The following is a 23,143-nucleotide window of genomic DNA, read 5'->3' on the forward strand; positions in this document are numbered from 1 at the left end:
ATTAAAATCACATGAAAACCAGGAATATTGTTTCTTGCAAAACATTTTGAGCTCAGCAACAAACAGGAGGAGTTGGAAGCCACCGTGCTGCTGAAGAGCTATGACATGGTTGCCATTACTGAAACTTGGTGGGATGAACCCCACGACTGGAGTGTGGCTCTTGATGGCTACAGGCTGCTCAAAAGGGACAGGCAAGGAAGGAGAGGCAGAGGGGTTGCCCTCTGCATCAAGAAATGGGTAGAGTGTGAAGAGTCGTCTCTGAAGTATAGCCATGAGCAGGTTGAAAGCTTATGGGTAAGAATCAGAGACCAAGACAACAAAGGGAACCTTGTGGTTGGTGTCTACTACAGGCTGCTCAATCAAGGGGAGCCTATTGACAAAGCCTTCTTACTCCAGCTACAGGAGACATTGCGCTCACAGGCTCTCGTCCTGCTGGGCTACTTCAGCCACCCCAACATCTGCTGGGAAAGTATCATGGCAAGCTATATGCAATCCAGGAGACTCCTGGAATGCTCTGAGGATCACTTCTTAAGCCAGTTAATAGACAGCCCTACCAGAGGGAGCGCGATACTGGACCTGTTGGTCACCAACGCAAGTAAGCTAATTGGTGACATCAAGATTCGAGGCAGCCTGGGCTGCAGTGATCACGTACTGGTGGAGTTCGCAGACCTGAGAGGTATGGCTCAGGTGAAAAGTAAAGTCAGGACCCTGAATTTTAGGAAAGCAAACTTGCAGCTGTTCAAGGAGTTAGTCAATAGGACCCCATGGGAAACTGCCCTCAGGGACAAGGGAGCAGGAGAGAGCTGGCAGATCTTTAAGGACGCTTTCCGTAGAGCGCAAGAGCTGTTGATCCCCAGTAAGAAATCAGGAAAGGAAGGCAAGAGACCAACATGGATGAATTGAGACCTGCTGGTCAAACTAAAGGGCAAGAAGGAAATGCACAGGCGGTGGAAGCAGGGACAGGTATCCTGGGAAGAGTATAGGGACGCTGCCTGGTTGTGTAGGGATGGTGTCAGGAAAGGCCAAGGCACAGCTGGAGCTGAACTTGGCAAGGGATGCAAAGAATAGTAAGAAGGGCTTCTACAGGTAGGTCAGCCAGAAAAGGAAGGTCAAAGAAAGTGTACCCCCCTGTCCCAGTTTCAGCTGGGATAGAGTTAATTTTCTTTCTAGTAGCTGGTATAGTGTTATGTTTCATATTCGAGAATAACATTGAATACACACTGTTTTCAGTTGTTGCTAAGTAGTGTTTATACTAAGTCAAGGATTTTTCAGCTTCTCATGCCCAGCCAGCAAGAAGGCTGGAGGAGCACAAGCAGTTGGGAGGGGACACAGCCAGGACAGCTGACCCAAACTGGCCAAAGGGATATTCCATACCATGTGATGTCATGCCCAGTATATAAACTGGGGGGAGTTGGCTGGGGGCAGGTGGATTGCTGCTCGGGAACTGACTGGGCATCGGTCTGTGAGTGGTGAGCAATTACATTGTGCATCACTTGTTTCGTATATTCCAATCTTTTTATTATTATTATTATTATCATCATTTTATTATTATTATTATTATCATCATTATTTTCTTCCTTTCTGTCCTGTTAAACTGTCTTTATCTCAACCCACAAATTTTACTTTTTTTTTCCCCCCGATTCTCTCCTCCATCCCACTGGGTGGGGGGGAAGTGAGCGAGCGGCTCCGTGGTGCTTAGTTGCTGGGTGGGATTAAACTATGACACCCCCTTAATGAACATGACTGGCAAAATGTTAACAACGGATGAGAAGAAGGCTGAGGGACTCAACAACCTTTTTGGCTCAGTCTTCACTGTCAATCTGTCTTCCCACACCTCTCGGGTGGATGGACCGCAAGGTGGGGTCTGGGGGAGCAAAGTCGCTCCCACTGTAAGAAAAGATCAAGTTCGTGACCGCATGAGGAACCTGAACATACATAAGTCTATGGGACCTGATGAGCTGCATCCCAGAGTCCTGAGGCAACTGGCTGATGTAGTTGCCAAGCCACACTCCATGGTATCTGAAAAGTCATGGCAGTCACGTGAAGTCCCTGGTGACTGGAAAAAGGGAAACATTGCACCCATTTTTAAAAAGGGTAGAAAGGAGGACCCTGGAAACTACCGACCTGTCAGCCTCACCTCTGTGCCTGGGAAGATTATGGAACAGATCCTCCTAGAAGCTATGCTAAGGCACATGGAGGACAGGGATGTGATTCGAGACAGCCAGCATGGCTTCACCAAGGGCAAGTCCTGCCTGATCAACCTAATAGCCTTCTACAATGGAATGACTATATCAGTGGACAAGGGAAGAGCTACGGATGTCATCTATCTGGACTTCTGTAAGGCCTTTGACATGGTCCCCCACAACATCCTTCTCTCTAAATTGGAGAGATATGGATTTGATGGGTGGACTGTTTGGTGGATGAGGAATTGGTTGGATGGTCACATCCAGAGGGTAGCTGTCAATGCCTCAATATCCAGATGGACATGGGCGACAAGCAGTGTCCCTCAGGGGTCTCTATTGGGACCAGCACTGTTTAATATCTTCATTGGTGACACAGACAGTGGTATCAAGTGCACCCTCAGCAAGTTTGCAGATGACGCCAAGCTGAGTGGTGCAGCTGACATGCCTGAGGGATGGGATGCCATCTAGAGAGACCTGGACAAGCTCCAGAAGTGGGCCCATGTGAACTTCATGAGGTTCAACAAGACCAAATGCAAGGTTGTGCACCTGGGTCGGGGCAACCCCCAGTATCAATACAGGCTGGGGGATGAAGGGATTGAGAGCAGCCCCGTGGAGAAGGACTTGGGGGTACTGGTGGATGAAAAGCTGGACACGAGCCAGTGATGTGTTCTTGCAGCTCAGAGACCCAACCGTGTCCTTGGCTGCATCAAAAGAAGCGTGGCCAGCAGGTCGAGGGAGGGGATTCTGCCCCTCTACTCTGCTCTGGTGAGACCCCACCTGCAGTACTGCATCCAGTTCTGGGGTTCTCAACATAAGAAGAACATGGACCTGTTGGAGTGAGTCCAGAGGAGGGCCATGAAGATGATCGGGGGCTGGAGCACCTCTTCTGTGAGGACAGGCTGAGGGAGTTGGGGTTGTTCAGCTTGGAGAAGAGAAGGCTCCGGGGAGACCTTATTGTAGCCTTTCAGTACCTAAAAGGGGCTTAGAAGAAGATGGGGACAGAGTTTTTGGTAGGGCCTGTAGCGATTGGACAAGGGGTAATGGTTTTAAACTAAAAGAGGGGAGGTTCAGACTGGATAGAAGGAAGAAATGTTTTACGATGAGGGTGGTGAGACACTGGAAGAGGTTTCCCAGAGAGGTGGTGGATGCCCCATCCCTGGGAACATTCCAGGTCAGGTTGGACAGGGCTCTGAGCAACCTGATCTAGTGGAAGATGTCCCTGCTCATGGCAGGGGGGTTGGACGAGATGACCTTAAAAGGTCCCTTCCAACCCAAACCATTCTATGATTCTATGATTAATCTCACTTAGTTTTAGCTGTAAAGAAGCTAGAGCTCTCATCTAAGCTAGTCATTTCAGCACTTTCTGTAGTCAGTGAGGAGAGAGCAGCACACCCAATGGCTGATTTGCCTGTCTACCTTAAAAAGCAACGAAACATTTCTGGAGATGCCTGTTTTCATCTGCTGACTCTAGCAGGAGTCTGCTGAACAGCTCTTCTAGAGATCTATCACTGTGAGAGCTAATATTCAATCAAATGAATTCTGCCTTTTACACACCACACACATTTTCTGATCAGGGCCATAGCAAGACCCAGCACACGTTTCCTCCAGAAGGGAAGCTGGATTTAATTTTTTTAAAATTTCAGTTCAGGAAAAAAAAAGTGTGTATATATACTATATATATGTACATATATACACAATATATCCTTAATTAGATGTACATGTAATTAATGCTATCAAGATTGAACACTAATCAGACTTTTTATTTGCCTCTTCTAATACACTATGCTTTTTTTTTCTCTTTCTGTACAATATGACACCCAGAGAATTTACTTTCTTTTATTTTCAGTAAATAGAGCAAAGACCCACAGGTAAAGCAGTCTAGTACTTGAACTCTGGAAGTTGGACCTGTAAAAGGAAGACATTTGGATCATGAAATTTAGGAGCTGGGTACATTTTTGTGCAATCTTTTTGTCAGAAGGTAGTCTGATAGTCTGGTATATTATTTACAGTTAAGACATTTGAGTGAATGGACATTGCATTACTATTTTGTGTCAAGAATTATCCATGTAAAGAAAAAATAAGGCTTGTAGATCTCCTTAATCTACGTGTGGGATGTTCATTGGTTCCCAGGGAAACCATTAAGGTAGGATTTGAAGAGTACAAATGAGAAACTATGATAAAGCAGAGTTGGAGGTGGAATCTCTTATAAAAGCCTCTGAGAGTGAGTAACCCTAAACATTAACTAGATTTGAGGCGGAGGTTCCCATTAGTGAATGAGGACCTAAGAATTCATCCTAAGAGTATGCAGAGTATGAAATGATACAAAGCAAAGTAATTTTAGAGATGTGACGTGGTGTTTTCAGCCTACATAATACTTTAATCCTCAGACCTACTATTCTAAAACCATCAGCTGTGGTTAATCAGGAATGCTTACAGCAGGGACTGAAATGGCCAGTTCACTCCTTTTTTCCAATCAAATTTTGCTCTCAACTACACTGCTGTCTTATGTACTTATGAAGGTAGGATTCAGTACCTAGTTTGGATCTTCTTTTGTCTGCAAGTCAAATGAAAAATTGTTTTTGACTCACTTGCTATACAAGATGGTTACTTTTCCCTCTGGACAGTCAGTAGTCTGTAATAAAATCCCCCAATTTTTAAGAGTTTTAAAATGTGTTTTCAGTCTGTTTTTAAGAGATCTGGACAGAGCTGAGTCATTGTTCCTAACCTAGTCCTGTATTGGAGCTGTTCCATAGGATAGGGGATTTTTCAGTCTGTCTGGTTCATGCCATTTAGCTGGTGCCTCTGACTTCCAGGTACCCTCCTAACTTCTTACACCTGCTCCGTCAGAGTTTTCTTATGCAGGGCAGGAGGGATCATACTGGGCTTCTAGCCTAATCCCTCCTGGGAACAAACTGGAAGGCAGGCAGTGGTAGACTTGCTGAGTGACACAATTTCATCATCACTGTCTTTAGCTACAGGGAAGCTACATCTCTTTGCTAACTAACCCATGTGGTGATGCTCACCATCCTTTCTGAGTCAGATTAATTCTTTCCTTGAGGCTGAAAGGAGCTGCCCAGGAGTCAAGACAGGCAGAATTCTTGCCTCTCTCAATAGCTTGGCTCTATTTTTGTTCTTTTTGCACATGATAGTTGACTCTCCAGACTCTGAGAAAGAGCTGTTACCCTTTGATGTTAGGGTAACACTTGAGCAATAGTTGAAGTTAATGGCTGTAGGATGCTGTGTGTCTTTTCAAATCAGGCAATGAATGATGTATCTGTTATCTTTGCTGGGAAGGAACAAATAGTAATAACCCACCACAGCCAGCGCTGGCCATTGCATAACCACACTAAAAGTCATCATCCAAAGGCGGGACTGAAAGGCTCTTAAGCCTGATACCAGCTCCTGGTGTTGAAAGTTTGCCCAGCTGGAGCTGGCAGGTCTGGTCCTCTCTGTGCAGGAATGATGTGAAGGATGCTGCTGTCTGCCCTTTCTCCTGTGCTGGTATATCCTTCTCTGACCCATATTGAAAATCTCTACTGCATACTGGCATGTTGCGAACTCCCCCGTGGATGATGTGCACTTCTCCATGTGCACTTCTCCATATGCAGTGATGCCAGGTGGACACACAGGAGCTGCACTGCAGTGGAGCTTTGCAGTGGGTGGGGTTCATAATCAGAGTGTTGTTCTAAAGGTTTTTAGTAATGGAAGTGTCATGGATGATTTCGTCATCCACTCTCTCTAGGTGGTATTTCATTTATTATCAGAGATACTTGCTTTTCAAGAACTTATTCCTTTTCAGTTCATGGCTGGAGACTTAAAAAATAAAATTCCCCTCTCATTAGTTTATTATCATTTTGAGAACTCATTCTCTGAAACCCATGTTTATTATTATTTTGCCTGAATCTCACACTGTAAAATATAGAAGAGTTTGTGTCCTTCAGAGTGGTCTTAAATAGCAGGAGCACAAAGAATGTGATCAGATGCCATTAGCAGCCTTCTGCTGGATTAATGGGCAGCAAAATCTGGTGAAGATGCCTGGAGCTTTCTAGCATCACTGTTGTGATTTTGTACAGAATTGCCCACGAGCAGCTACACAACATCCAGCTCAGCTACACAACATGTAGCTCAGCCACAGCATCATGCTGTCAGACCTGTGCACCCACACGTCCCTCCCCATCAGCTTTCCAGCTAAGACAAATTGAGGCCAATCGCCTCTCTCAAGGTTACACAGTGAGGCAATAGCTCTCCTGCGGTTAAAATTCCCCATGTCTACATGGCTTTTAGGCTTTTTGTCCCGGCCACTTGTGTGACAAGTCTTTATCCACCTGCCTACTTGAACAGACTGGTTTTGTTGGAAAATCAGCCTGTGCTGTGCAAAAATAGACTTGATATGATGTTGTCCAAATATTTCAGCAGGGCTTGCTTGAGAATGCCACAAGTTACTTACTCAGGCCATCATTTTGCAAACACTTTCAGCTGACAAAAGCCAGCACAGGTTCCAAAGAATGTGTTCTTCTCACCCCTCCACCTCCAGCTTCCCTGCTCATGCCTCCCATGTAGCATCCCCTTTCCTGTTTTTTGGGAGTGTTTATGTGCTTGTGCAGTGAATCTGGACTGGGAAGCTGATCCATGTGAAAACTAACCTTTTAAATTCTTTTTCTGCTGGGTTTACTCTAAACTGGATTACCTTTCTGATAGTCATGATGCATCCATGCAAACACTAATGCTATACAAGAGAAGGAGCAGAGCAACAGCAAAGACAGGTTGAGAGCAGGACAGGTTTGCTTTTTCTGTTGGTAATACCAGCTTAGGCCAGGTTGTAGTACTTGTAAAGCTGCAGCTTCATGTTATCTTCAGCCATTAATAAATGATTCTGTCCTGGCACACCATGAACATTTCCATAAAGTAATGTAGTCTGGAACAGCTAGTTGGAAATGTTTGAGAAAGTGGTATTTATTTTTTTCTAATTAGGACCTTTAGACCAAATGCTGCACTTTCATTAAGCAACTGTGCAGATGTAGGAGAGTCAAAGAAAACCCTTTCTGTACCCAAAATGATATATTTTAGTCTCCTCCACAGTCAGGAGATGCTGTGTTGCCCCAGGGTAGCATGCAAGCAGTAACACAGTGCACAGACCGGGCTGCGGATGCAGAATATGTGAGGGGAGGAGAAAAGGCCTTTGACAGCCTCCCCAAGCTGGGAGGCAGAGGTCAGAGAGGGGAAGGGAGCTGTTGTACTTTGGATGTTTGACTTGTCAGAATTTGTTTAGTGAAAAAACAGAAATGTTTCCCAAAGCTCCTTTTCTGGGCTCTGGGCACATCTGTTATATGTTCAGAAAAGGAGCTAAAATAACAGGGGGAAAAAAGTTAACTCCCTAACATCAGACAGGGAGAAAGAGCGATATCCACTTCTGGCTATCAAATTCTAACTGTGAGGGGGGAAACTTCACCCTCTAACCTGCCCCAAAAGAGTTAGGAACAAAGAGGTTCCCAGGAACATGTTCAGGAGTTTATGTCATCAAGGATCCTCTGGAGAACAGGGTCTGACCAGCTCCTGGGAATGCCTTATACCCAGCTCAGTGCCTGTTATACTGATGTAGCTCATCTTTAACATGAGCAGGATTTTCAGGGGGAAATGCAGATTTTTTATCAGCGATAGCCTGTTTGGAACCAATGAAGATCCTAGTTACATTTCCTCTTACTTATCACCAAGCATCTGTAAAAGACTGGAACCCAAGCAAAATGAGTCAGGACATGTGGAGTTTGAGGTACAGACAGAGCCTTTGACAAGGTCTGAAACAGGAATGGGAGTAGGGAAAACATGACAACGTCACTTGCAGCCAAGCAAAAACTCATCTGCACCAAAAAATGTCTCCTAAAGAACACAATCTCTCTTCTATGCTTGCTGCCAATTGTACTTGATTAATCAGATTTCTGTGGGGGTGGTTTCCTTCACTCCATTCCTAACAGCATATTTTTTCATAAGTGATCTTAATCTTGTTGCAGATAATTCATTGCCTGCAAGATCATGACTGTTCCAAAAAGTTGCAGCATTTTGCCCTCAGAAACTAATACAATTCTTGTTGGAAAGCCATAAATACCTTTTCAAGACATCAGCTGCACAAACATATTTGTTCTTTTAAAAGTAATCATTGTGTGTTCCCCCCCTGAAAAAAGGGGAGTGGGAGACTGGTTTTGATCCTGTGGAGTTGATTGAAGTTTTCCTGCTGGAGTCTAATAGGTAGTTTCAAGCCAGGGAGCATTTATGTACAATACACCTGTTTCCAATAGCTCCGCCACCTCCATAAAGACAGCTGCAGCAGAAAGTCCTATTCACTCTGGGAAAAACACATTTTAGAATAGCTTCCCATCCCCCAGCCAGATGGGATCAAGCTGAGGCAGCTGCAGTCCAGGTCCCATGAGAAATACTACAAAAAGTGCAATTAAAATAATTAGTTAATGCCTTTTTTATCCGGCATGGTAACAAATAGGGAAAAAAGCTTGAAATAGCTATTCTACATATCAGTCCAGTATGATATTGGATGCTTCCCAGAATTGCTCTAAGCTTTCCCTAGGGCTTTAAAAGAGCTTGCGAGTGCTTGGCCGATTGCTGGATTAAGTATCTCTATTACTGATGGTAACGGGGGTAGGTTAAAGCCACTTGCACAGTAGATTTTGCTGTGAGAACAAAAAAAACCCCTGAGTCTGAATTGATAATAAAGCGATTTAGATTCTGCTTCCTCCCTTGGAAATCAAGATTCTCTCCCATTGATTTAAGCATGTACTGGCTTAGATTCTGATTAAGCAGAATTTGCCTGATGATTCAAATTTATGGGGGATGTACAAATGAAAAATACATGGCCAAATACATCCCTGGCACAACTCAGTGAAATCTGGCATTTACCCAATCGTTAGCTGCTTGTTGTTCGGCGGTTTCTCTGCTAACCTTCAAATGGTGCAGCAAGTGAAGATTTCTTTTGCAGGCATTTTAATTCCTTTTCCTGAAGCGTTCATAGCAAATAAAGCAGTGTACCAGGAACTGTAGTCCCAGTAAGCTGTATTTGTTATTGCCATAGCAGGTGGTATTTAGTCTGCAGCCTAGTGAGTTGACCAAAGGGTGAAATGCAACCTAAAAGCCAGGGCAGATTCTCTTAACAATCCTTAGCTTCTCTGATTTCACTCTCAGATTTCATCCAGGGGCCAAATTATGCAAAAAAGAGGGTTTTTTTCATATGGTATTCCTGTCACTGTTCCCTGCCATCCCTATGGGGGGAACCTGGAGGTCAGGCATCTTAGCAAAGGGCATGAAAATAAGGGAATGTTGAATAATAAATTCTTCAGGTCATGCAGGCTGTTCCTATCTCCCACCTTCCTGACAGGTGATTACAGAATAGCCTAGCTGAGGAAGTTTTGAGTGGCTTACACAATGTTTCTGTGGTGTTAATATGCAATCTGTGAAACTGTCAATGCTCTTAGCCTTTGCAGGCATTGCCAAAGGAGTTTTTGAATCTCAGTAAGCACTTTGCCATGTGGCAAGGACTTCCAAAAGCTATGTGCTATATAACTGGGCATTTCCTTTTAATAGTTTCAAACTATTTCATTTTTGTTGCTTTTTAAATTCTTCAGTTCTGGGAGAAATGGTATTTTAAAGTATCTCATTTTCTTATTTGTCTGGAAATGTAACTCCCCCTCTCTCCCCACCCCAGACCATTTTTTAATGTTAATGGGAGAAAGAAATATCACGACTCCCCAGATTTGCCTTGTCTTCCTTTTGACTGTGAGAGGAGGGTTAATAGTAGAAGTGGGAAGAAGGGTTAGCAAAGGGGAGTGCTAGTCATGTGGACAGAACGCCAGCAGCAAAGCTGGCGCATGTTTCATTCGCATGAAAGTATGTTTTATTCATTCAGTGATGATCATCTACAGTAGCTATGAGAGAGAAAAAAGAGTACCAGAGTAATATTGGAAATCTAGGTGAAATTCTGCAGCTTCGTCCCCCTTCAATGGCAGGTTTCTGTGACAGTTTCACTGGAATTAATATAGGCACATTCAGTGGATTAAATATTAACATTCATAGCTCACTTCTGTATGTTATTTACTTGGCACTGACTTCAACTTGTTTTCATGCTGTTTTCACACTTGGCCCTCTTACCAACGTTTAGGCGTCCACCATGCAGATACCTGCAACTGAACTGATTTTCCCAAGCTCCCATTATAGTCAGGAAAGACAAAGGCATTTTTAGGATGTGATTCATTTGACATAGCTTAGAAATTTGCTTTAGGATGAAAAGAACTGTTAGTCTCCAGGGAGTGTATTGACTGAATCTCAGCTAACTGCATGGAGGGTTTCAGTAGGCTGTAGGCACATACATTTATGGTGGGAGTCGGGTACATCTATGTTTAGTGCTATTAATACCTAGATTTCCTAGTTCCCATGAGCTGTGCATGATATTTGTCTGTCTTAACCAGATGATCCTGGAGCGTGTCAAGTGGTTCAGCACTTAGGGAACTGAATCCTGTGACCAGTCAGGTGGATCCTGCTCTTGCAGTCCTCAGACTGACAAAGTCATATGTTAAAAGGCAGAAGAGTTTTTTTGCCTTACGCGATAAGTGGAAAGCTTTGTACAGTTGTCCTTGTTACTCCTGCAATACACCTGCAAGGCCAAGAAATGCTATGATTGCTAGTTCAGAAAGGAGGGAAGAGGTGCTGAGGAGGGTAAAGATACTCATCTGCACAGCATATGGAGCGTAAGGTGAGGTGACTAAGCAGTAGATGACTCCACTGCATCATGCAGAAATCACAGTTCAAGTGCTGGAGGCAGCCATCCTTTTGCAGAAGTGCTGTTTTGCCTTCCCAAGCCAGCTTGGAGATCTCAGCACTGCGGCGTAGCTCTGCCTGAAGTCAGGAAGGGAGCCTGGTGACACATGAAGCTGAGCCCAAACCTCCTTCTAATTAGCAAATGATGGTTAGATCTGTTGTCCCCCCCTGGGATGAGGATAAGGATGAACTTGGCTTTTGGCCTGCTGGGAGGAAGTTTAGGGGTTTATGTTAAAAAAGGACTGGATAGGTTTGCAAAAATAGCAAACTAGGGAATAGTTAATGATTTTTTAATCCCATCTCTCACTTTTGATATTAATAACCTATTAAAACGAATGGAGTATGAAATGCTGATGTTTGAAGTCAGCTTGGATGGATATTGTTGAACTGCAACTTTTTTGTAGCTCTGTAACATTTCACTAGCTGCTGGGAAGATAATACTTTTAACAGGAATATATGAATTCTGGAGCACAGACATGCCTTGATGGGAGAGTGGGGATGGCAAGGAAGGGCAACAGACATGAAATGCAGAGTTAGTGGCTTTCCTGCATGTTTTAGGGAAGGATGATGTGCTGGTTCCAGGCAGCAGCTGGTGAATTCAAGTATGTATTTAACATTCAAAGTCAAGCTCTGCTCTGTGTAGGGCTGGTCGGAGCTTGCAGGGATTTACCAGGTGTGTGCCCCAGAGCAAGGTATGTATTCCTGTGAAGTTTGTGACCATCTAAACTAAGATCATGTGCCACAGAACAATGTTTATCATGAAAGCACTGTTTTTTGCAGTGCTAGCCTGCTCCTCTCCTTCATCAACTGGAAGGAGCAATGCTGAGGAAAAAGGCATATCCTTCCTTTGCCCAAAGCAGATAGATGCTATATGTATAGATATGAACTAAAGCTTCCTTGGATTTCCAAGCCAAACCTGTAGTGGTATCCAAGACAAGGGGATAGCACCTGAACATGAGCTGTCAGAGGGAAATTGGTGACTGTACCATAGTTCCCTGATGTGCTGAAAGGCCTTAAGTTCCCTGTTGCTTTGTATTTGGTATGGTGCCTTTTCCCAGCTGGGAAAAGTGAATGGAAAAACCCTACCCAGTGCAGTGTATGTGAGGCATGGCTCCAGGCCTGAAGAAGGAAAAGCAAGAGAAAGCAGGAACACACAGCAATGGGAGGCTAGAAAGTTGTAAATTAAAAACGGGTGAGGCACAGTCTTCATACACCCTTTCCATCTTTCTTTTAGTTTCCTTGTCTGTTAAACTTTAGAGCAAAAGTTTAGTTTATAATGACAGTATACAACAGTATAGCATATATCCTCCATGATCTCTCTGTCTTTGTCACAGTAAAAAGGAGACTTTAGTGTGATTATTGCCCCTTTTATTAAGCACATATTTTGTCTGTGATTCCACTGGAGGTGAACTCACAGCACTGTTCTTTTTTGCCAGCTACTCTTACAGACTGCAAGGACTCACAAACAGTACTAGTTATGATTTTTATTATCACATCAGGGAAGAGCTTTCCTCATCAGTTAGCCAACTTTTGGACCTGTGAAACTTTCAGTGTGAATCTGGCACCGTGGTTCATTTTCTTAAGTGCTGCATGGATTGGAAATAGGAATACTGATTCGGCTGTTCTTGTGTCATTCACATCTGTGAAATGGGAAACAAGATAATGCCACAAAATGAAGATCCAAAATGCAGATACAATATTTAATTTTAAACTGGTTGTGAAAGAAGCAACTATCTATCTGATGCAGAGTATCTTCACTGGTGACTTTTCACTGTTTAATGTCCCAACATACTGAACCACAATTGAAAGTTAGATGCATTGAAGAATACGTTTGTAGACTCTGAGCCCAAACAACCGTGTTTTTACTGTGCTTGAGCCCCACATTTCTTCCTCTTCTACCCAGGTCCAAAGCCTTACTCTCTCACTGCCACTAGCTATTTTGTTGCTGCTGTTCGCTCATGTGGATCTTATTTATTGTCATTTGACAGAAACTAAAAATGCAATTCAGAAAATGCTTTCCCAAGAGTAATTTGTTCCCAGCAAGACCTTTCTAGCTACACATGAAAGCATCAAAGTGCCAGGAGAACTTTTTAAAAATAAACTGCCCTGATGCTAAAATAAGCTTTAATTGATTGAGAATTGCACTGAGCTTGACAATCTGAACCATTTATTATTATTTTTCCTTTCAAGCTTCAGCTTCATGTGATTTAAAGTGACTGAATTACAGTTCCCACATACCTTCCTACCCACACTGCATGAAAAAAAACCCACGCACAAACTTCTTGGCTCCAGAGGAGCTGCTGGATACACCTGGAAGAAAATAAAAAGCTGATTGAAAGTGAAGTTTAAATAAAGGTGATGATGATAGGAATGTGCTGCAAAAAACCCCTATTCTGGCTAAATGCCATGCTGCGCTTCCCTGTCCTCAGAAGAGAGCTCTCCTGGGGATGTGTCTCCCTGTCAAAGGCATTTCCTTAAGGTCTGCTTGTAGAGCACTGGATCCTGTAGGCCAGATGCTGTCACAACTCCTTGTGTTGGAGGTTAATAATAGGCTGTGGATAAACTACTACTCTGTCTTCCCCATTGTAGGTTTTTAAAGAAAAAACCACAACTGAGTAGCTGTACTCGGCTATTTAAATAAATAACCTGTTGCAGGCTCTCTAGCAAAAGGTCAACATGACCACCAAACACTGATGATAAATGTGCAAAACTTTCTGGCTGATGGAAAGGAGGCTGTATTGGCAGTCCTATGCTATGGAGAAGTAAGCACTGGAAAGATGTGGAATATAGCAAATGTCAATGGGGTCAGTTACGGGGTTTATTCTTGGCAGTATATTGTGGAGGATGGAAGTCTGGTCAGATATTCATTAATGATAACTAGTTATACTTTTTAAAAGTATGTCAGCTGTACTCATGGCATGTTTGGGTGTGCGAGCAGGGAAAACATGGATCACTACCTTCAGCCTGGGGAGTAGACTCATGCCAGTATAATGGGGCTCATGGGTCATGGGTAGCTGCAATTTCCCCAAGGGCTATGCCATATTCAGATCAGAACAACTCCCAAGCTAGCCCCAAGCTTCAGTTGGGTTTAAGATCTCACTTTAAGTAAGTCTTTATCTGAATCGTAGGCCTGGACAATTCACTGTAGCCAAGAGCGAAACAAGGATTTTCATTTAACTCCCAAAATTTCAAGAGGAGGAAGATGCTTAAATACCATTTTGGCTGTGGCCCTCAATCTCTGTGCCCAAGTCAGCACTGCCTGTGATAGTGCTGTGATGTTTATGTTCACAGAGCCAGCAAAGCTCAATCTGCTGGTAGAGGTTAGGGGTGATCCAGGCTCTGTCTACGGATGAGTTTCTTGGTCTGGGTGGCTGGCTGTCCCCTTGGGACTCCCAGACTTGTTTGTCAGAAAAATGGACCATTGTCACCTTGGGTTTGCATCCTAGTACATGTTTGCAAGCTGAGCAAGTTGCATGCTGTCAAACATCACCTCTAAATCACAATTCCTGTTCTCTGTCAAAGGGGCTAACAAATCCCCCTCTCACCTTTCTTTCTTGCCTGCTTAAATTATAAATTCTCATAGCAAGAACTGGCTCTGCTAATACCCAGCTGCAGTGTCTAACAGAGTCCTGCTCCAGGAGTGGTCTCTGTTTGCTACCCTAATACAGATAAGCATGACCCAGGAATTCATGGCAGATCACAGATCCAAAGGAAGGAATTTGAAAGGGTCACCAGTTTTATTAATAGCCATCTCTGTAACCACATGCAGGTCAGACTGGACACTGTGCAGAGCTTAAAAGCTGAATCCACGCTATCACAGGAGGGGCAGAAAGATGTGCCTAGTCACAGTACTGTAAGGATAGAGATTTCTTTCTTTAGGGTTGGTGGTCCAGATTTCCGGTGAGCAGTTCCACAGTGCTGGAAGAGCGAAATAAAATATATTTCAGGAAGAGCGGGGATTTCTGAAGACTGAAGAAGCCAGGTGGATTTTTTTTTTTAATTTATAATTTTTGTCATGGACTGAACTAAGCATGGACTATTTAAAAAAATCATGATGTGTCTGAAAATATATTGGCTTTGCCTAGAACAGTAACTCAGGTAAACAGGTGGACTACCCAAGACAACACTTGTTGCCTACAGTGTGTAGTTAGTAACGTAATCAGTGCTGCAGGAGGACATCATGAAGAATGGTTTGAAAGCTGAATGTCTGGACTGCTTGAAAGTTAGTGTGAATTGAAGCTGATAGTTAATTCAAGAGGAATATACTTCATTCCTTTGAATGCAAAATCAATGCAGAACTGTGGTAAAAAGGCAAAGGTAACTTTTCCTAAATAATTTTCTATGATAGGTCTCTTCTACATCTTGATTATAAGCATAGTGTAAAATTTTTGAAGTGCTTAATTAGCTGATTATTGAGGAATATTTTCTTCATATTTACCCCCATTCTGATTAGTACTACTCAATGACACAGCAAAACCTATTCCAAGATCGGATTCATTGTCTCTGTGAATTAAGTCTAACCTTATATGCCATATTATAGTTTTTTAAAAATATCTCAGATTAACATTTTTATTTTTTGCTGTAAAAATATATTGTTAAAATAGTGAAATAATTATTAATTGGGTTTTTCAGCATTAGATAATGTGTGATCCTTATTCTGACCATGGGAAATATTTGTTCATTGTAGTGTTAATGCTAGAATATTTTCAGCAAAAAGAAGTATCAAAACTTTCAACTGCCATTGAACTTGTAAAGTGAATGCCATTGACTCCAGCACTTTCCGGGCTTTCACTAGAAGGTTTTAGGTGTGGTTTTGATGAACTAGGTGGGAGTTATAACTTGCTTTGGATAGAGGCAGGATCATGTTCCTATTCTAAGAGCAAGTGTCGGCCATGGAAACCCTTTGACCCCTGCATGGTTGAGCTAACATCTCAGTCCTGTTGATTTGGTGCTAAATCCAGGGCTCTCATGCAGTGCTCTGAGATCAAACTAATGCTTCTAACAGATGATTCCTGTAAAAGCAATTTGGTCCTATTTCCTTTTCCCTGCAGAGAAACTGAGCTTCCATCATTCTCAATTATTTGCAGGGTTGCTGTGAGCCTGTACAGGATCATAATAATCACGCTAAACTTCCTGTGTTTTCTAGCAATCTGGAAACGCCACTGAAAAAAGGAAGGCTGTCCCTAGCATTGAGCCCAGCTTAGTTTTGAACTTTGCTATATGTTTTAGCAAGCCCTGCTGTAAGGAACTGTTAATAGTAAATGTACAGCACTATAGCCATGGCAGCCTCTACATTAGAGCTTCCTGCCAGCAAGAGGAAGACCTAATTCCTTTTCCAACAGAGATGGTGTCAGCAGTGTAAAAAAAGGGGTATTTTATGCACTGGGTCATTTTTCCCCCAGTGCCTATGTGACCCATAGTTGGAAGGAAATTGGTCATGATTCAATAGATGATGTAGTGTATGTTCAGTGCAGAGACCATATGTTATCTTCGGGACACTTCCTCCAATTCAGGCAGCTCCACAGGTAGGAGGCCTGGTGCCAAAGTAGCCGTTGTCATCTCCTCGTGGCTTAGCCCAACTCAGGAGGAAATAAATGTTTACATCTTAGCTGAATCTTTTCAGCCTCCTTCAATATCCCAGTTTAAGACATATGGATTTGTGGCAGTGATGGGGGTCTAGACATTGTGTTAAGCACTAGATTGTGCTGATAAATTCATGTTTTATATCTGCAAAAGAATTAATATTGATAAGCATATGTTTATGAGTTCCATATTCAGCAGAACCTTCCAGGCATATACCTATGTGCCAGTGCTTTGCAAAATCAGGGATCTAGCAGTTGACACAAGCATTGTAGAAACTGTAAATAGACTTGATTTAATTTTAATTAGGGGAAAAAATGAATTGTAAAAAGTGTTCTACTAAAACCTTTTACAGCCCATAGTATTTTGCTATGCTGCGTGTGAAGTTCTTTAATCTGCATAACAGTCATGAAGAGGAGTGGAGAGTGGCTGAGCAGGCAGGAGAGAAAAAATGCTAAAGGGGAACGTGAAACGTTTTGTTTTACTCTGACCCTGTACAATACTGTGAGTTTAACATGTTCAGTTATGTATACTGTGATTTAGACAACCAACAGACAGATCCTGCTATCCGAGACACTAAATGCCCTTGCTTTCAGCTGAAATTAGAATGCATAATCAAACACTGATTCAAATGACAGGTTCAGTGAAAGGTACTTAAGGAAATTCCCAATCAGACCTACCCATCGGAAGTGAATTTTTCTGTTTCATTTGCATTAAAAAATGAACTGCAGCTTAGAAATAATGGCTGCATATAGTCCTTTCAGCAGAGAGAGAGATGTGCTTGTTCCCTGCACAAGAGAAGTAGACACTTACCAGACTCCTACCAGGTTTTGTCCTTTTGCTAATTCAGCTTTCCTTGTGTGGAGCTTCAGAAACATGGCCTTGGTGGTTAGCCAAGGTTTCTTTGTCTTTGAGATTCAATGTTAACTTTTTTTTTTTTAATTCAGTTCTGTTTCATTTGGACTTAAGAGCAAATGATGAACTCCCATTGGAGGTATCACTGTCTGGAGCATGTTCATGTTTGTGTTAGAGGGCTCAGAGTCTCACTGCTCAGGCTGGAGGAGTTTCCTGTGAGAGATTGTCTCTGATGATATTTAGCAAGCAGCTCACATACAAAAAATAAAGGCCAGCAAAGTGTAAGACTGACTGCTTCTGGCAGCTTCAGATTATGATAGGCTATGAGCAGTTCCATTTTGCCACTTGTGCTTTAGCCCCTGAAGTCTGTCCATCCAAGAAACAATATAGGAATACCCTTTCTGAGCTTGTGCATATCATGCGGCTTATCCATCTCTCTCTCACCATCTCATAAGAGGTATTTTGAGTAGCTGATACTAGTTAAGTGATACTTGATCCTCTGCTGATGGAAGAGATCTTATTTACCGGGTTCCTGTGCTCTGGAATGATGCTGACTGGAGTATAGTGTGATGTGGGCTAGACTCCCTGTATGTTACCAGTGCTATTGTAGCTACGTTGCCCGTTGCAGAGTCAATGCCTACGTGACTAGCAGTCGGTACTGTACGCAGCACCTGAGGCCCAGTCATGCCCAGCAAATTTGTGTTTGCAACACAACTTACTGTAATGTCCTTTTCCCCATGCCCTTCTCAAACTCTGGAGGGGGTCTTTTGTTGCCTGTTTCTTGCTTAAGTGCAGGGTGTAAAATCATTAAAAAAAATTAATTTGTTCTCTGCAGAGGCCTGATGCTTTCAAGGAGGCCTGTAGTTGACAATTCAAACTCTCAAAGGGGCCCTGGGAATGAGTGCTGGCATTGCTCATTCAGCCCTTCTGCATGCACTGTATGAATGTTTTCACTCACAACAAATATTGTGGGCAATCCTGAGCACCCTTTGAAAATTTGTCGATAGACATCCTATTTCTTTATGCTTGCACAGAGCTGCTCTGCTTCCAGTTCTGCAGTGTTATTGTAGTACTGGGCTGAAGGCAGCAAACAGATTTCTTTTACATGTGACATCAGGAAGGGTGTCTGCACAAGATCTGGCACAGAAAACCCTCTCCACTTATAATACATATCTTTGTACTTTGCTTTTCGCTTTAGGCTTGCAGCTCTCCTGCATATAGGCCTCTCAGGTGCTGTGTCTTCTGGCCAGCTCTGACATAGCAGAGAAGGATGAGAGTACACAGAAAATCAAAGACTGACTGAGAGTACACGGCACTTCTGGGCTGTTTACTGCAGCTCAGGCTGACCATCAGTCCAGGAGAAAGAAAGGCTTTTGAGTTTGGTGCACTACAGCACAGATATCTCAAGAAAAAAATCACTTTCAATGGAGGGGAATAGAGGAAGAAAGGCTGAAAGTGTTTTCACCAAAACCTAGGTGATATTGAAATCTGCAAAACTGGCATCACACCCATAGAAAGTCATAAGAAGCCAAATTCTACTCTGTGATACTTTGCGGTTATTGTTAAAATAACTCTTGGAGCACCTGAGACAAATTTCTTGGACAGGATTTTCAAAACTGTCTGTAAAAATGCAACAAATCAAAGCATTAAGTACCTTTTCCTTCACATCTGCCCTTACTGGCCTTAACTCACAGCTTCTCCATACAAATCTGCTTGTGTAGTATCTTGTAGGGTCTCAGTCTGGGATTTCTGATGGCCATACTGCTTTTCCTGTTACTGAGAAGGGTATGCGGTTAGATCCCTTTAAATGGTACGGTTCCTATATGGAAACATTCTTGTATTATTTGGGCTTAAATGAACTGATCGTTAAAAGAAACATATTTGGCCCTAGAGCTGATGACTTTGACAAGAGGGAATCGAACTGCTTTTGCTATTTAATTTGCAGTCCCCTGGTATGTGTATTATTCCCAGTACAGTACAAATGAGTGCATCCAACTCAGTTATTTTTTTAACCAAAAGATTGGTTTTCTTCCCCTGGTTCAGGAAGACCCTGAACCACAAAATGGTAGGAGAGTGTTTCCAAGGAAGTATCATTTTGTCCTTGCCCTCTTCTACATTTCCCTGTGTATCCATCACTTTCCACTGCCAAGGACAAGGCACTGGGCTGGATAATCTTTGATCTGACCCTGGATCACCACTCTTTTTATATGCATAGGTGATAATCGAAGCATTTAGCAGGGTTCACAAATGCAAGTGTGGGAACTTTGAAAGGGACTGAAGAAGGACATATCAGAGGTTACATTCCTACACCTTCTCTGCAAAGTCAAGGGTGTTTAAAGGGCTGGTCTCCTCTAGGGGTTCCTGCCTGCAGGAGTTCAGGGTGAACAAGTTCCTATCTTTAAGACTTTTGTTACTTTTGTTGCTTAAAATTAGGTAAGGCAAAGCCTGCCTTAGCCCTTGATTGTCTTGCCTAAATTGCCAAAGGCCATGATGAGGACTAGACCTGGCTTCAGGAACTGAGTTGAAAGAGTTGCACAAAGTTACCTTTGCCCCTTCTTCCCATGCAGCACCAATTACAGCTGAGACAAAGTGCAGCAACAGTCCTGGTTTGCTGCTTTGCACAGCTGGGCTGCTGGCACACTAGAACATTTTGCATACGCTGATTTAACTGTTGGAAAATTTATTCACACAAAAATCTTCCCATTCTCTTAGACAAAGGATTTTTTGTTGTCAAAATTCTTTTCCCATCTGTTATTGGGGCAAAACAACCTCCTAGCCAGGATGTTTCATTCATGGGTAAATCTTTTATTGGAACTTGTTTTAAGAATCTAAGGGTTGGGGGCAGGTTTTGCTGCCAGTGAAATCAGCAACAAAACTCCCATTAATTTCTCTGTGAGCTGAACTGAGCCTCTCCTGACAATCGGGAGATTTTTAAAGGAGTTATGATGGCCGTGGACAAGGTCTTGTCGCTTTGCCCTTTCAAAAGAGAACTGTTTCTGGTGGAGGAACAATCAGAATATTTGTCTCTTTAAATGAATGGTTCTTAGAGCCTGCACTGAGAGGCAGTCTCCCTCTCTGCGGCTGTGAGGCTACTCAGAGCCTCCAATAAATCAGCATGCAGGAACTGAGAGCTCTGTCCTTGAAGAGATGCACAGTGACCTTGCTTACGCTTACTCTGGAGGAATAACCAGGGGAAATATAGGAGCCCAAATAGTGAGCGGTGTATGACTAAAGGCACTGCATTCTGCATGCAAATGCTACAGTACCGAAGGCACGGTACAGACCGCACGCTGCTACACAAAATGCAGCTTTCTTGCTAGCCTGACCAGATTGCTGCTGTTGTTTTTTGCAGGGGACTGAATGAAATCCTCATGATCGTTACATGCTTGTTCAATAATAGCACACCCAGTCACGTCTCCTTGCAAGCACATTTTGTTGGAATCACTGAGCAGAAGCAAAGAAGAGCTGACGACTATGTGTTTCCAACGCGGGTTGCCGGAGCCCTGTGTTTGTCATTGGCTGCAGTTTTCTGGTTTATTTGCAGCTTCCCCCATCTGGAATATGAAAATGGGATTGAAGTAGATAATTGCTAGCAGCGGGTTTTCAAGAGAGGCTTAGAGGGAACAGAATGCCTCTTGCACAGCACAGGCTGCCTGAGCCGAAAGAGCTCTGAAAGATGATTTTAGATGTTACCCACGTCTGAATCTCCTGGAAACTTTACCATGGAAGCGAGCAATTGCGCACAATCCTGGAGCTAACATCCAAAAGGGGCAAGGAAAGGGCAGCAGGGCCAAACAATGGGATACCTTGTCCTTGGATTGCTCACAAAAAAGCCAGCAAGTGCTCCCCTCCTCTTCCCAGCAAAAAGGGCATGAGGGTGACAATGAACTGAATTTTACCCAGCGGAGCTTCAGTGGCTTTTAAGAAGGATGGGATACACTGACCCTTCATCAAGCAGGGATTTGCTCGGAAACAGAACTTTGTTCTTCATATTCATCTGCGCCTTTGCTGTGGTCACCTTGCTGCAGCAGATCCTCTATGGGAGAAACTATCTCAAAAGGTAAGGGGGGATTTGAGGGAATAGGAAAAGTTGTGTGATCGGACTGAATGGAGACAGAGATCCAGCCATACCATTATAACGGTTCAAACCACTTCTTGGTGTTGTGCTGACAATATTAATATCTTGTCAATCCGGGAAAGTGCATCCAGCATCTGTAGTGTCTGTTAGATTATTAATGAAGGAGACAGTTAGGCAGAGTATAATGATTTGTGTGTTTCTTAGATTGTATTTTAGTCCTCAGGTGTTGTAAAAATCTAGGTCTTACTTAAGCTAGACTGACTTGTACCACCTGAGTATTTGCCCCTGATCAGACCCTGCCATATAGGCTTTTCACCCTATGTAAGTTCGAGCTGAAATGGCTTGAGAGGTTGAATTAAGGTAGCATGCTCATTGCCTAAACTTTAATGTCTTTAGAAACAAACATGCGGATGCAATTCCTAAAATCAAAGCGGCAACATTAGTGTTCCAAATAACAGAGAAAGCACTTTATTTTTTCACTGCTGTATTCTCACGAGTTACTTGCTGAGACTGCTTTGTTGTAGAGCACATCAGTCTCTGATCTGCAAATGGTACTGCTCTTTTCACAGCAAATACCAGTGGGGATCTTCAAGTGTTTAACCTTGACCCATGCAGAGTTTATTTTACTTAAATCTAGTTTGAGGTCTTACGGCTTGTATGATTTTGTAAAGGGGAATGTTTCTCTTACATGCTTTGAGGTAAGTGGGTTTCAGTGGTGTAGCCAGCTGCTGTGGAATTTTTTACTGGAATTTAGCTGCATTTTTCCAGAAGAGATCAACGGTTTGGTTCTTGCCTGGTTTGCAACTCATATAGTTGTTTGCCTTGTGCCAAGAGCAAGCAAACTGCTGACAAATCAGCAAATGTTTCTTCCTGGGGCGGGGGGAACAGCAAGTATGATATTAATATCTATAGACAGGAGCATTGTAGTTTATCCACAAAGCAATTTGTGTGCCTTGCTTAGCAGTGAGGCCTTGGCTGGGGGATTCTTCTCTGCTTTTGGGCACCTCACTTCCAGAAAGACGTGACTCAGTTGGAAGGAGCCAAAGGAAAGCGGCAAGAATGAGCAGAGGTGTAGAAAATGTGTTTGTTTGGCTTGGAGAAAATTGAGGGGAGATATGATATCTGTCTTGAAATACCCCAAACTACTTCCGCTAAGAGGAAGGTAATAAACACGTCTCTGTGAAGACTCATGACATGACAAGTAGTTATGGAGTTAAGTTGCAGCAGGGATGATTTGGATTTAACCATGAAGGGAAACTTTTAAAGAAAAAGGCTGCCTGAGGAGGTATAAAATCTTCATCTTTGGGGCTTCAGGAACCTGTTAGGTAGACAAGGGTAGTAGTAAGCTGTTGAGAGGATGACTTTATGACCAGTTGAGGTCTCATCTTGCCTTATTTTCTCAGTTTTTCCCATTTGTCCTGGAGGCCTTGCAGCCCTACCAATACGTGCTTTTCTAAGTCAAAATGACTACAACAGGATTAGAGCAATGAAAAATAAATCCCAAGTATATATTGAAATGAAAAATGGCAAAGTAAAGATAAAATGATGAGAAGATGCAACTAAAACTCTTCCAGTGAGTGATCTCTGTGGCCATTCTCTGTCCTGCTTTGTGCCCTGGGAGCCTCACCTGTCA

At 43.0% G+C, this 23,143-nt stretch overlaps 1 protein-coding gene across 3 annotated transcripts in view; it reads left to right on the forward strand.

The window, feature by feature from the left end:
* Positions 1–23,143, forward strand: part of ST8SIA5 (ST8 alpha-N-acetyl-neuraminide alpha-2,8-sialyltransferase 5) — an 80,711-nt gene that overhangs the window by 11,978 nt on the left and 45,590 nt on the right. For 2 of the 3 annotated variants that reach the window (XM_069775518.1, XM_069775520.1), the window contains exon 3: positions 20,785–21,492. In XM_069775518.1, the coding sequence (XP_069631619.1) occupies positions 21,362–21,492 (131 nt within the window). In that variant the 5' untranslated portion in view covers positions 20,785–21,361. Of the gene's footprint in view, positions 1–20,519; positions 21,493–23,143 lie in introns of those variants that run through there. The other variant, XM_069775519.1, reaches the window with a different exon arrangement.

The sequence above is a fragment of the Haliaeetus albicilla genome, chromosome W (assembly GCF_947461875.1).
Source record: "Haliaeetus albicilla chromosome W, bHalAlb1.1, whole genome shotgun sequence".
In the NCBI taxonomy this organism is placed as follows: Eukaryota; Metazoa; Chordata; class Aves; order Accipitriformes; family Accipitridae; genus Haliaeetus; species Haliaeetus albicilla.